Source organism: the organism of the source record quoted next, unplaced genomic scaffold (assembly GCF_019419815.1).
Source record: "Pyrus x bretschneideri cultivar Hongxiangsu unplaced genomic scaffold, Pyrus_bretschneideri_v1 Contig67, whole genome shotgun sequence".
Lineage (NCBI taxonomy): Eukaryota > Viridiplantae > Streptophyta > Magnoliopsida > Rosales > Rosaceae > Pyrus > Pyrus x bretschneideri.
Window position 1 is genome coordinate 1,356,440 of NW_025999806.1, and position 12,818 is coordinate 1,369,257.

General features: G+C 36.7%; 1 protein-coding gene and 1 long non-coding RNA gene across 3 annotated transcripts; one reads left to right on the plus strand and one right to left on the minus strand.

Annotated features, from left to right (window-relative positions):
- Positions 1-304: 304 nt before the first annotated feature.
- Positions 305-4,149, minus strand: LOC103934651 (beta-glucosidase BoGH3B). Of its 2 annotated transcripts, none has more exons than XM_009344403.3 (10): positions 3,991-4,149; positions 3,568-3,837; positions 3,107-3,311; positions 2,865-2,955; positions 2,619-2,767; positions 1,932-2,175; positions 1,733-1,837; positions 1,405-1,587; positions 1,109-1,313; positions 305-940 (listed from the first exon to the last, which is right to left on the minus strand). In XM_009344403.3, exons 2-10 carry the CDS (start codon positions 3,797-3,799, stop codon positions 456-458), a joined length of 1,899 nt encoding a protein of 632 aa, XP_009342678.2. In that variant the 5' UTR covers positions 3,800-3,837; positions 3,991-4,149; the 3' UTR covers positions 305-455. The 2 variants fall into 2 exon arrangements, with proteins under 2 accessions (XP_009342678.2, XP_048429328.1); XM_048573371.1 differs by having other exon boundaries at positions 3,933-4,009.
- Positions 4,150-7,726: 3,577 nt separating this feature from the next.
- Positions 7,727-11,748, plus strand: LOC108866170. The gene is made up of 4 exons (XR_007254127.1): positions 7,727-7,929; positions 11,015-11,048; positions 11,233-11,296; positions 11,398-11,748. It is a non-coding gene; the product is annotated as an uncharacterized LOC108866170 (long non-coding RNA).
- Positions 11,749-12,818: the final 1,070 nt, after the last annotated feature.

Below are 12,818 nucleotides of genomic sequence, written 5' to 3' on the forward strand. Positions count from 1 at the left end.
GAATTCTATGTATGATAATTGAATTAGCCTCACTGTAGGATTCATTGATCCAAGATTATCTTTCACAGATCAAAATTTGAGTGGAATAATAACATCACGTAAAAGTGTTCCGGATAAACAAAAAAAATCTCTCACATGGTGACTTGATGACATGAGAGAATCTCTCCCATTAAAATGCCTACTGACAGTCAAACGAACAGTGGTGACCTGATGAGACGAGAGATTATCTCTTGTTAAAAAGCCAACGGTCGCACCACATTGAAGCAAATTGAGAATGCTAAATGTTGAATAACTTTTAACAGCATTCCCTCTACGGTTTCCAGAAAAATCGACGACAGTAACGATACAACATTTTGTTATGCCCTCTCGTGGGAAGGGAATGTTGATCTACAAAATCTCATCCATGAAACAGCTAACAACTTTTCATGAACGGATAGGAATGGTACCATGTGTTACTAATTCTTGGTTGGCTTGGTCGTCAGACCAAATCCGAAAGGAAATAGAGGGTCGTAATGTGGATCACCAACGTTCATTGGGAGCTGGTCTACTGTCTTAAACCATGTGTGTGCAAGCTTGCCAGTGAATCCGTAATCACCAAATAATGCGTCTGTAACACCTTGGCCTTCAGTTCCTGGAAGCCAAGCTGCGACAAGTGCATCAATTCCAGCAAGATAGGGCTGGAGCACTACAGGGCGGCCAGAAATAACCACAACGACACATTTCACAGCTCCACAGACATTGGCAATTGTGCTCGGTCCAGGTTGTGGTATGGTCAGATTCAAGCTATCCCCAAATGTTTCAGAATATGGGGGTTCGCCCACGACAACAATAGCGTAGGAGAATTTGTTGGACTTCACAAAGTTAGCATCGGGGTTCTCGTTGTAGACAACTTGGGTGGTAGGATCAACTGTACTTTTCACAGCACTGAGGATTGTGGTACCTGTTACAGCATTGAATCACTGACAGTAAGCAAGAGCAATTCTTTCTATGCTCAGAAAGTTCGATCACGTGAGTCTAAGAAATATAAATTCTTTCCAACAAACAGTGAGATGGGTTGCTAGATCATTCAAAAGAGGAATGAAGGCATAATTGTCAATTCAACACGTACCCATTGTATGATCGTTGCCTTCAAGGCCCTGCCATGTGATTGTCCAGCCTCCACATTGATTGCCCAAGTTGTCCGCATGGCTTCCTGCTACTAGTATCTTCCCAGCTTTTTTGGGAAGGGGAAGCACTGGCTTATAAGCAGATTTTCCGTTCTTTAGCAGAACAAGTGATTTTCTTACAGCTTCCCTTGCCAATTCTCTATGTACCTGTGAAAAGCCAGCATTTGAAGAAAAGGGTTTGAATACGGCAGATAAAGAGAACAAAGTTATTTTGTATCGTAAAGTTAGAAAGACGGACCTTATTTCCCAGCTGGCTCGCCAGGCTGAGATCCGCCAAGGGATTCTCAAAAAGCCCCATAACAAACTTAACCCTCAAAATTCTCTGCACGGCATCATCGATCCTGCTCATTGGGATGATATTGTTCTTGACTTGATATGTTAGATCATCAATAAAGTCAGTGAAGTTGTAGGGAACCATAATCTGTAACAACCAGAGATATACATTAGCAAACGAAGATAAAAACCTAGCATATCTCAGCTTGAGGAGGTAGTATTCCAATGTAAACAGCAGACCGAATGTTTATTACAATACAATGACCGAAAGTTACACTTTTAATTAGACTAACCATGTCGATTCCGGCACCAACTCCAGCTTGAACTGAATATGAATAGTTAGCTTTGGGAGGAGATGTAATCCTGTCAATACCCTCCCAATCTGATATGACAAAACCCTGATAGCACCCGCCGAAAGAAACAAGTCATGCTCGGCACTAGTAATAATCTAATAACCACAGCAGACGATTTATGTAAAATGACTTTCCTTACCCTGAAACGTAGCTTGTCCTTAAGGTATCCGGTTACAAGTTCTTTATTTGCATGCATTTTGTTTCCATTCCAACTCGAGTAAGACACCATAACTGTTGCAACACCCTTGCGGATGGAATTGAGGTATGCAGGCATGTGAATGCTGAGCAATCCATCCAAATCGATCACAGTGTTGTTCTCATTGATGCCCTTCGTTGTGCCACCATCTCCAACATAATGCTTAGCACAGGCCGCAACCTTCCCTCTAGAGAAATGGTAAGGAAAACGAGTTACGCCCAATTTTCTTTATGTCCAGATATTTGAAATAATGATAGAATACATCACAGGTAGGTTATATATACAATTGATTTTTTCTCCAGCGATTAAAAGACGGCTCTAGGTCAAATCCTAGTCTAAAATATAACTACAAGAACACCAAGGCATAGTCTCAGTCTGTCACTTTCCCTTTATAAATGTTTTGCATCCGACCAATCGAGCCCCAGCTAAGGCCTTCTATGAACTCAAGTATTAGTACTCAATCAAACCTTGACCACTAATCTCTAACCAGGCCTACCATGTGGTCATTATGATCAAAATAAATATGTTTGCAGAGGTACTTGTCTGAGACTCTCAAACTATTCATGGATAAGAACCATCACAACGCAAATAATTCACACCAACTGGAAAGAGAAAAAAACGAAGTCTTACTTTGCAGTAGAAACATAGGGAGCCCCCCTTCGAGCAGTGGGAGGCATATCTCCTTGCAGACCAGGTATTATCTCAGTCATTGCTTGAACAATCTTATGGTCTTCACTATAGCTTTCGTAGCACCTACCCCATCTCGGATCTCTGCAGACCTGCAAGAAGAGTAGTAATACATAGTTTTAGTGGAATGCTTGGTCAAGTTTTGGAGTTTCTAACTATGGCTTTCGTATAATAAGACTGCTCTATTACCGCAATACATGGGGCAAAGACATAAGGAATTCCGGTTGCCCTGACTTCGAGGGCAGTTGCTTCCCCAATTCTCTTAACAAGATTAGGATCTCTGAAACAGGAAAACACATGAAATGAAGCATGAGTACAGTGATTAGAAACATCAAACTACATAATTTGACCGAAAGATCATAAACGTTCTGTAATGCTTGAATGAATCCTGTTGACTTCGACTTATTTGGGTGAGAATGAATGTGACTTGCCTGGTGACTCCCAGTCCAACATTATGAGGGAAAATAGTAGCATTGTAGACGTTGTTGTGGCCGTGAACCGCATCAATCCCATAGATCATGGGAATCCCGAGACGGGTGGATAGAGATCCCTTTTGGAGGCCATTCACCAGATTGACCCATGCCTCAGCTGAAGCTTTTGGGGCTGGTTCACTCCCACCACCACTAAGCACACTCCCTGTAGTAAAAAACCATTATCCCACTAAGACATTTACAAATTACAATACAATCATTTCATTTGCTACTAAAACCAACATTGACATTACTGTAATTCCACTATTTTCCTTCTGTGCACGCAAGTTCGAATCTCTCCCTCCGTAGTTTAGATTAGATCAGAATATCGATCGAATAAAAATCCAGCATTGACAAACAGAAGAATATGCATATGTGGTGAGATGAAGAATTGAAAATGTGGGTGAAGATTGTTTGGTTACCAATAAAATACTTGTTCATGACATCAGGGGCTGCAACACTGCGCTCGATCTGCGTCATTTGACCAATCTTTTCGGCGAGGGTCATTCGCTTCATGAGGTCTCGGATTCTAGCATTCAGTGGCTGCTTTGGATCTTTGTATTTGAAGTAGTCCGCTTCTGACAGTCTCAGAGCTGACAGTAAGCAGCAGCATAAGAGTAGAAAACCCGTTAAGGGTATCGAAAATCTCGCCATTTTTGAACCTTAACTGGAGCTTCTGGGTTAGTTGTAATCTGCAGAGAGGCCAGAACCAACAGGGTTCCATTAGAAAACATACAGCCAGGAAGAAAAGTAGCTAAAATTAAGTAGACAAGGAAGAATGCAGTACAAGTAACTAAGAAGAAGAACAAGTATTTCGAAAAGATGAGAGCTTTCTTTCTACTTACATTGTGAGAAACTCCAGAGGGAGAGATCTGATAGAGAGTGGAGTGAGGATGGACAACAAGTTACAAGTGTGGTGGCCCTGCTGGGGTGCTTTGCTTATAGAAAGTAGCTTTATGATGGGCCGATATTTTCTGACTTCTTCTCAACTCGCCTACCATCTTAAAGACTTAAACCCCACGGGTTTTATCCGACCGTCCAAAGGATTTCTACATAAAAAACAATTTACAAGACAAGAATGCATGCACCTATCCTGTAGAATGTTTTTTACGCATACTATTATATTAATGGTAAAATAATTTAGTGATGGTGTGTGTTTCATGTATATATTTCTCCAGGGGACGAGTCATTGAATTTGGACGAGGTATTAAGTAGAAAAGCGATTTCAAAATAGAAACAAAAAACATAATAAGAAGCGTTTATCTGTTCCTAAAATTGTACAATTTAAAACATATTAACTGACCCGGCAAAAGAAACACGTCTAAAATAGGAACAAAATAAAGAGAAAGCTGGATGTTTGCAGGAAAGAAAAAAAAAAAACTAAAAGCTGGATCTCTTTTAAAAATAAAAATGAAGAAGAAAGAAAGCTGGGTCTTTGATGTTTGAAAAAAGAAAACTAATAAAAATGGTTTGAAAACTTTGGATTTTAATGATAAAGACAAAATAAAGGATAAAGTGAATAGTATTAAGATTGACTTTTAATGTAAAAATGTGATTTTTCGTTAAAATAAAAGTTTGTCGTTAAAACTTCCCAAATCGTGATCTGCCAATTGACACTATCGGATCCAAGTAGCATCCAATTTATACGTTGTTGGTAGATGTGCTGACGAGTCGTGTTCAGTTTTACCATCCTGTCAATTGTCAACTTACAAATTGATCGACACATAATAATAATGTTAAACTCACACTGGGCGTAGAGAAAAATGAGATTCTATCCTCTCTTTTTTTTTTTTTTTTAATTTATATGAAATAGACTTATTAGTTGAGTGCCAACTGAGACCTATATTCGAGTTGTGTAACATATTATGTTTGAAATTATGTTCGCCATTTAGCAGTTTTCAATTTTAAATAAAAATGATATTGAGCTTGTTTTTCAGTTCCGGTCACGTTCTTAACATGACATTTGTTATTAATCAAGGGAGAAATGCCATGTGAATAATGTGGCAAACTCGTGAATAGGCTTTTTAGCCAAAATGGTTCATGAGATTTGCATAACAGATCACTTTGTCCCTGAGATTTGAAATCAATAGAAGTGGTTGCTGAGATTGTCCATCATCAATCATTTTGATCATTTCGTGCAAAATTATGTTAAATAAGGATTCAAAATGACAAATATACCTTTAATTTAATAAACTATATGCAAAATGATTTGACAAAAACTAAGAGTATTTTGATCATTTTATTCTTATTGAATGGAGTTTTTTCACAAAAATACCAAAATGATTGATGGTAGACAAACTCAGAGATCAATTCTATTAATTTCAAATCTCAGAGACCAAAAGGATAAATTATGTAAATCTCAATGACCATTTTGACTAAAAAAAACCCTCGTAAATATGCGTTTGGCACTGTCTAGGAAGACTGGTAGAGGTCAAAATAATTCAGGATTTTGTAGTCAAGTGGATTATCCACAAAAATAAATAAGAATAGGGTTAAACTCTGTTTACTACCATCATGTTTCGTGGTTTTCAACATTTAGTACATCAAGTTTTTTTCGTCCCAGAGTCATACCTAAAGTGTTAATTTTGGGACAGTTTCATACATCCGTTAGTCAAATTGTTAATTCTCCCGTTAAGTAATGACATGGCGCCCATATGGACAATGACTAGGCACCACGTGTCATTAAAAATATTAAAATAATTAATTAAATAAAAGTTATAAAAAAAATCCCTTCCCTCTCCCCCCTCCCCCGGCCCCAACCCAGAAGAAAAAGAAGGAAAAAAAAAAAACCGAATCTCCAACCCAGAAAAAGAAAGAAGAAGAAAAAAAAAAAACAGCAGCCCAAACCCAGTTCATCACCCCACCCCCCTCCCCCTGCGCATGCCCCATAACCGAGAATGCAACCCAAACCATGAACTCCATATTTGTGGGATTTTCAGTATGGGTGAATTTCGAAAATACTTTGAGATAGGGAGTTTGAGTTTGAAATGATTTTTGGACTGGTTTTGTGGTAGATCTCCATTAATCTAGAAATGACAAACTGGGTTTCTTTTTTTTTTCTTTTTTTCCTTCTTCTTCTTCTTCTTCTTCTTCTGGGTTCTTGTTCTTATTCTTCTTCTGGGTTGGAGGGGTAGGGGAGAAGGGGTGGGTTTTTTTTTTTTTTTAACTTTTATTTAATTAATTATTTTAATATTTTTAATGACATGTGGCACTCAGACATTGTCCACATGGGCGCCACGTCATCACTTAACAGGAGAATTAACAGTTTAACTAACGGATGTATGAGACTGTCCCAAAATTAACACTTTAGGTATGATTCTGGGATGAAAAACACTTGATGTACTAAATGTTGAAAACCACAAAACATGAGAGTAGTAAACAGAGTTTAACCCATAAAAATAATAATCCAACCAGAAAATGATCATCAAAGTGGCACCCAATTCCATGACGGGACTCAAAGTGAAGAAATTTTTCAGTATGCTAGAAATATAGTTCGGTATATCTAGTGTAATAAGTTGAAAACTTGAAAAATAAAATTTTACCTAATTGTATTATTACATTTGGTGTATTAGATCGTTTTTCCGACATTAAAAATTCTCTCCTCAAAGATAAGATACTCACCAAAGATGAAATTATTGATGCCTTCGAAACACAAGTCGATACATTACAAAATATTATAATATCATTACAAAAATAATAAAAAAAATTCTTTATATTATGACACGTGATGTACCATCCGGGTAGGTAGAAAAAATCTTCTAATACTGAGAGAGTGGGCGTCATCTTTAATCAACGTGGGTGTGGATTCAAAACGCCAAATTTGAATTTGTCAAAAAGTGAAGATTGTACAATTGGAACAGAAACATTATAATAGTTTAAGCCAGCGCAATTACTCAAAAGGCAATGAAAAATATGCCGTTGCAGTAATGAAGACCTTCAAATTATTAAACCGCGTGAAGATTTTTTTTTTTTTAATAATTACTTTATAATATTAAATAAAAATTTGTTGATTATTCAAGAGATTTACATCTAGAAGACAAAATTGGTCGTCAGACCATGAATTTTGTTGCAATTGGAGTTTTGGTACCTGAACTTATATAATTGAGTATTGATTTGTGAATTTGTCGATCATTTCGAATGATTTCTTTAGAACTTTCCTCTCTTATTTGTCCTTTGGTTTTTATCAAAAGCAGTTTTTAAATTGACCAAATTATTGTGATTTGATTAAGAGTGTTGATAAACTCACTCCACTATCTTATTTCTCTACCCACCTTTTAATAAAAAATTTAATACCAATTTCACTCTCTTGTAGAATTATATATACTAAAACTCAATTGAGTTTTAGCACTGTTCAGCAATAGTAAAAGGGGCGGAAATGCCCCTGATTCTTTGTTTGCGTAGCTGTTGTGCTACTGCTTTGCATAGTTAAAAGACGCATTTGCCCTTCTAGCCCACGCGTCTATCATCCGTGTGCTTTTTGTTTCCATCTTCTTTTTGGTTTTATCCTCTTATACACGTGTTGCTCACCGTTTCCCTTTAGGCTGCACTCATTGATCATCGTTAAAGGCTCTGCTTCGATTTCTTCGCGACCTTTTCTTCCGTGTTTCTTTTTCTCTCCCATAGCATTTTGCTTCGTTTTGAACCTGGCTTTCTTCCTCTCTCGCACTGCCCCTTTTCTTGTTGTCTACTGTTTCCGTCTTTGTCTCAGCGCGATCATCCACCACTATTTTTGTTGCTGGAATAGTCTTTTGCTCCTGCGAATTTCTTTGGTTCGAAAGCCTTAGGTGGCTACAAGTTTTTGCCATTTCGATTTCATCGAAATTCTTTTTTTTCCTCACGTGATCTAGCGTCTTCTGGTGAGTTTTAGGTCTTTTTCAGTGTGCCTAATTGATAGGAGCATATTCATGCGACTTAAATGGCTTGTTCTCGTGCATTTACGTTATGTTTCTTTAGTTATTTTAGTACTTTAAGCTATTTTCGTGTGTTTGTAGGTCCATAGGGCTAAAGGAGCAAAAAGATGCATTTTGGAGACTTTTGGAGCACTTTTGGGCTAAGGATGGATAGCTTATGCTTGGAGCCAAAGTGTTGGACGAAATTGAAGACCTAATTGAAGACCAAAGTGTTGGAACCTTGTTCTCTTTAGTTCTAGGACATTTAAACCTTTCCTATATCCATTGCACATGCATTCCTTTAATCCACATTCATCACCACTTCAACACATGCATCCATAATCATTTCTCCAAACCTTGCCGTGCACATCATCATAAACAATCATGCACTCCACATGCATTTCCACCTTTACAAGACCCTAAACATATCATCCACACAAATCTGCCATCATTCATACAAACACTACCCATGCCGTGCATCCCCTCACTAAGTAATCATTCAACATTTCATAAATGAAGCCATTCCACATGCATATTTAACCTAGCTGTCATTCCACTTCATTGCACATGCATCTTCATAAATCAACACATGCATTCACATGCTTTCACAACCTAATCCACATGCAATTGCATCACCCATTCACCACCAGAAATCACTCATTGCCGTGCACATTCACTCACCACAAACATTCCACATGCATTCATCAACATATCTAGTTGTCACTCACATGCATTTCCTTCATCATTTCCAACCCACATGTCCCTTTAATCATTCACACATACACCCATTCACCACCAGAAATCATCCTTGCTGTGAGTTCCCATCAGATTTCCATCATATTCACATGCATTCCATCCTTTAAAACATTGCACATGCATCCATAATCATTCATTCCAGCCAAGCCACATGCACTCCCTTTAATTAATTCATCCTAGCTGTCAAAGCACATGCACATTCTCCTTGCATTTCAGCCATTCCACATGCATTCATCATCATCACTCTAGCTTTAATTCACATGCACATTCAACATTCCAGAAATTCTCCCATGCCGTGCACATTCTCCTTTCATTTCTGTCAAAGCACATGCACTCCCACCCTTTAATCACATGCATAAATCAGCCACATGCATCTCCCATCACCATTTCAGATTTCCACCAAGTTCCTAGCTGTCATGTTCCCTCTTCTTCACCTATAAATAAGCATCCATTGCATTCATTCTCATTCACTTCTTCCATTTCAAAATGTAGACATCAAACCACCATTGCCGTGCTCTCCCTTACAATCCAAAAAACCATCTTCCATTTCCATCACTCCCCACTCCAATCCACACTTCCATCCCCCCAACCAACTATCCCTAGACCTTATGCTACAACGAAGAGGAAGAGAAGAGGGCCTAAACGTTCATACAATTCAAGTTTGAGTTGTTGGAATGTTTAGGTGTTTCTTTGATTTCAATGTTTAAATTCAATTCTCTTTGTTTTGTATGTTTGAGGAATGGATGAAAAGAGTGCTTAAACGTTCATACAATTCAAGTTTGAGTTGTTGGAATGTTTAGGTGTTTCTTTGATTTCAATGTTTAAATTCAATTCTCTTTGTTTTGTATGTTTGAGGAATGTAAGAAAAGAGTGCTTAAACGTTCATACAATTCACGTTTGAGTTGTTGGAATGTTTAGGTGTTTCTTTGATTTCAATGTTATAAAGAACTAAATCCCCTTTCTTCTTAATCCTATGTTCACTCATGTTATATATTTTTATGTCAAACCTTTTGTAAACATGAAGTGTAACTAATCTCTCTCTAGGGATTCGATGTAGCCTTGCAAGATTGCCATGTAGTTAATTCAGAATTCTCATTTAGTCTATCTATTTCTTGTTTCATTCTCCGATTTAATTGTGACTTAGTGTGTTGATTTTAATGCTTGATCATCATTTGAATTAACCACAGGTTGTTTAGCCAAGATTAAAGCACACATCATGCATAATCTTGGTGGATATGTGAATGAATGAAGGGAGTGTTTTGCAAACATCCTGCCGAGTGTTCCCTTTGGTTTTATGAAAGTTTCTTGTGCACTACATATTCTTGATTAGGAACCAAAGTTGCACATCACAATTAGGTTCATGATTAGAGACATTTGATCAAATCCACACATCATATGGTTGATCATATCTAAGTGAAACAAACTCAAGAAATAAGTAGATGACTGAGTATAAACTGATTTAACAAACATGGACTTGGTTTAGCATGGTGAAATCGAATCCCTAGCTTCATCTCCATTGATACTATCTCATTTTATTAGTTGTTGATTCATTTATTTGTGTTTACTTCATTTCCTTATGCTTTTAAGTTACAACAACAAATCTGCCTACATTGATTAGTTTTATTTCTCTAGTAAAGAGTTCTTGCAAAACAAGTAATTATATAGGTCCAATTAGTCCCTGTGGATTCGATTATATGCATATGTTCATGTGTGGATAAGGAACCCACTAACTAGTTTCTCATCATTCTTCGTTTTACAATCTATTTTGTTCCCAAGTATTTGTTTTGTTTTCAATTTCATCCAAAACCAATCCCCCTTTTCTTTGTTAAGTCATTTTAGTTAGAAAGTATCTTAGTTTGTGTTTTTAAGCATTTTGATTCATTCTATTACTCAATTTCGTCCAAAGTTACCAAAGTGCTCAAAACTGCCCAGAAAGTGATTTTAAGGCAGTTTTGAGTGTTTTGGGGCTGTTTTGAGTCTTTTGATTTGTTTGAGTGTTTTTATTGTTTAGTTTTGCATTCTTTGAGTCTAGTTTAGTGTTTCAAACTTTATTTTACGTTTTTGAGTCAGTTTCCAAGTGATTTTGCAATCCCTCCTAATCCCTGGTTAAGAACGATCCCTACTTACATTCTTCACTACAATTGACAAAAAGAGGGTTTAAATTGTGTGCGTATAATTCTCGCATCACTAATTTAATTTCTTTTTTGTGGTTTTCAATTTGCAGGTGGATTTGCTATGATCTTGCGTGTGATTTCGGGGTAAAATTTTAGAGCTTTTGTGTGCAGCGTTGGTAGCCCTTTGTGCTGAGTGTATACAATTTTTGTATTTCCCTTTTTTTTTTTTTTTATTTGGCTGGCCTTTGGTCTGCAGATACAAATTTTGTTTAAATTTTGGTTTTTTTTTCTTTTTTTTAAATTTTGGTTGTTTTGTTTGTGTGTTTAGATGCTTGATTTTCCGACAAGGTGATTCCGACCAATGACCAGAGAACTAGACCTCGCTACTATCGGTAAACGATTCCTCTTACTCCCATAACAAATATTCAGGTATTCTACATTGGATTTCATTTCATGTTTTAGAAAACAGACATGTACTTCTTTGATTCTACAGGTGAAGATAATACACAGGGTAACAGAGTACTCCGATACCTCTGAATAACAAGTCAACAACCCAACTCCAAACTAGCAAGCAACAGACCATCCCTAACCCTCACAAAGTCGCATGGGCCACCATTAGGAAGGCCCCTCCAAACCCTCTGCATCAGCATCCAAGTGAATCCCATTCATGCTCTACGTTACAAGTTCATTGTTATTTTTCGTAATATATTCTGATTTCTAGAACTGTAAATTCGGATGTGGAAATGAATTTTCTATGCAAATTTGGATATTTGGATGTTGGTTAAAATTAGGGGAATGGCTCCGATTTTGTTAGTCAATTAATTTAATTTTTTGTTTATCTCAAGCTTCTAAATGATTTCCTACATCATTGCTTAGTTTTACTCACTGAAATTTGAGGGGTGAATTTTTTTACCTTATGACCTCATTTGTGATTATCAAGTGCATAATTGTCTTTTGATCAGATTTCCTTTGAAGTGAATGCCAAACTGCAGTGTGATATTAAGTGTGATGTTCAAACTTTGTGGCCTTTTGAAATAAGTGGGAGCATAATTCATTATATTATAGATTGTTCCCCTTTCCATTTCCATGAGGTAAAAGTTCAAATCTCTGTATTTTTGTGTTGGAGAAATTGGTGGAACAAATTGTTCTTTACTCTACTTATGACCAATGTCTATGATTTTACCTATTTTGATAATGCTTGAATTATGCCTTTTGGTTTTTAATTGGGTTTTTGTGTAGTGAGTTGGATAGATAGTTCATAGCATAGGTTTGGTTGCATATTTATTGGTAAAAGAAAAACACGGAGAGGCACAACACATCGAGGACAAACTTTTTGCCTTCACGTTAGCACTACTTCTTTTTCCTACTAGTCATAGGTGTGCTAATAGTATTGAGAACAATGCCTAATTTAGTTTAACTCTTCCCATTTTGATAATTACCTTTTCCACTGCCTTCTCGAACTTGGAATTAGTTTGATAGCATTTTGGTTTTAAGCGTTTTTTAAAGTATTTCATTCCAATGAACAAGTAATTGATCTATTAATTCTTATTTTGTTGAAGATTTAGTGCTAAAAGTTAGGAGTTACAAGTATTACATTCCATTCACCAAGTCATTGATATATTAACTCTTATTCGCTAAGGATTGAGATTTTAACTCTTCTCATCTTTGCTGCAGTTATCCAATAACAAGAATAAACTTTCTCCATTGCTTCGCATGCTTCTACCAACAAATTGAAACCTAAACATTAAAATTTTATCACTATGATTTCACCCATTTATCATAAAATTGGTAGACATAACTTCATACCATCTCAGAGCAAAAATAAAGGTTTTAATTTTCTTTTACTCCATTATTGCTCATTCTCTGTTTACTTTTCCTTAAGTCTCCAATCAAGCTACCGTTTGTAAGTCCTAT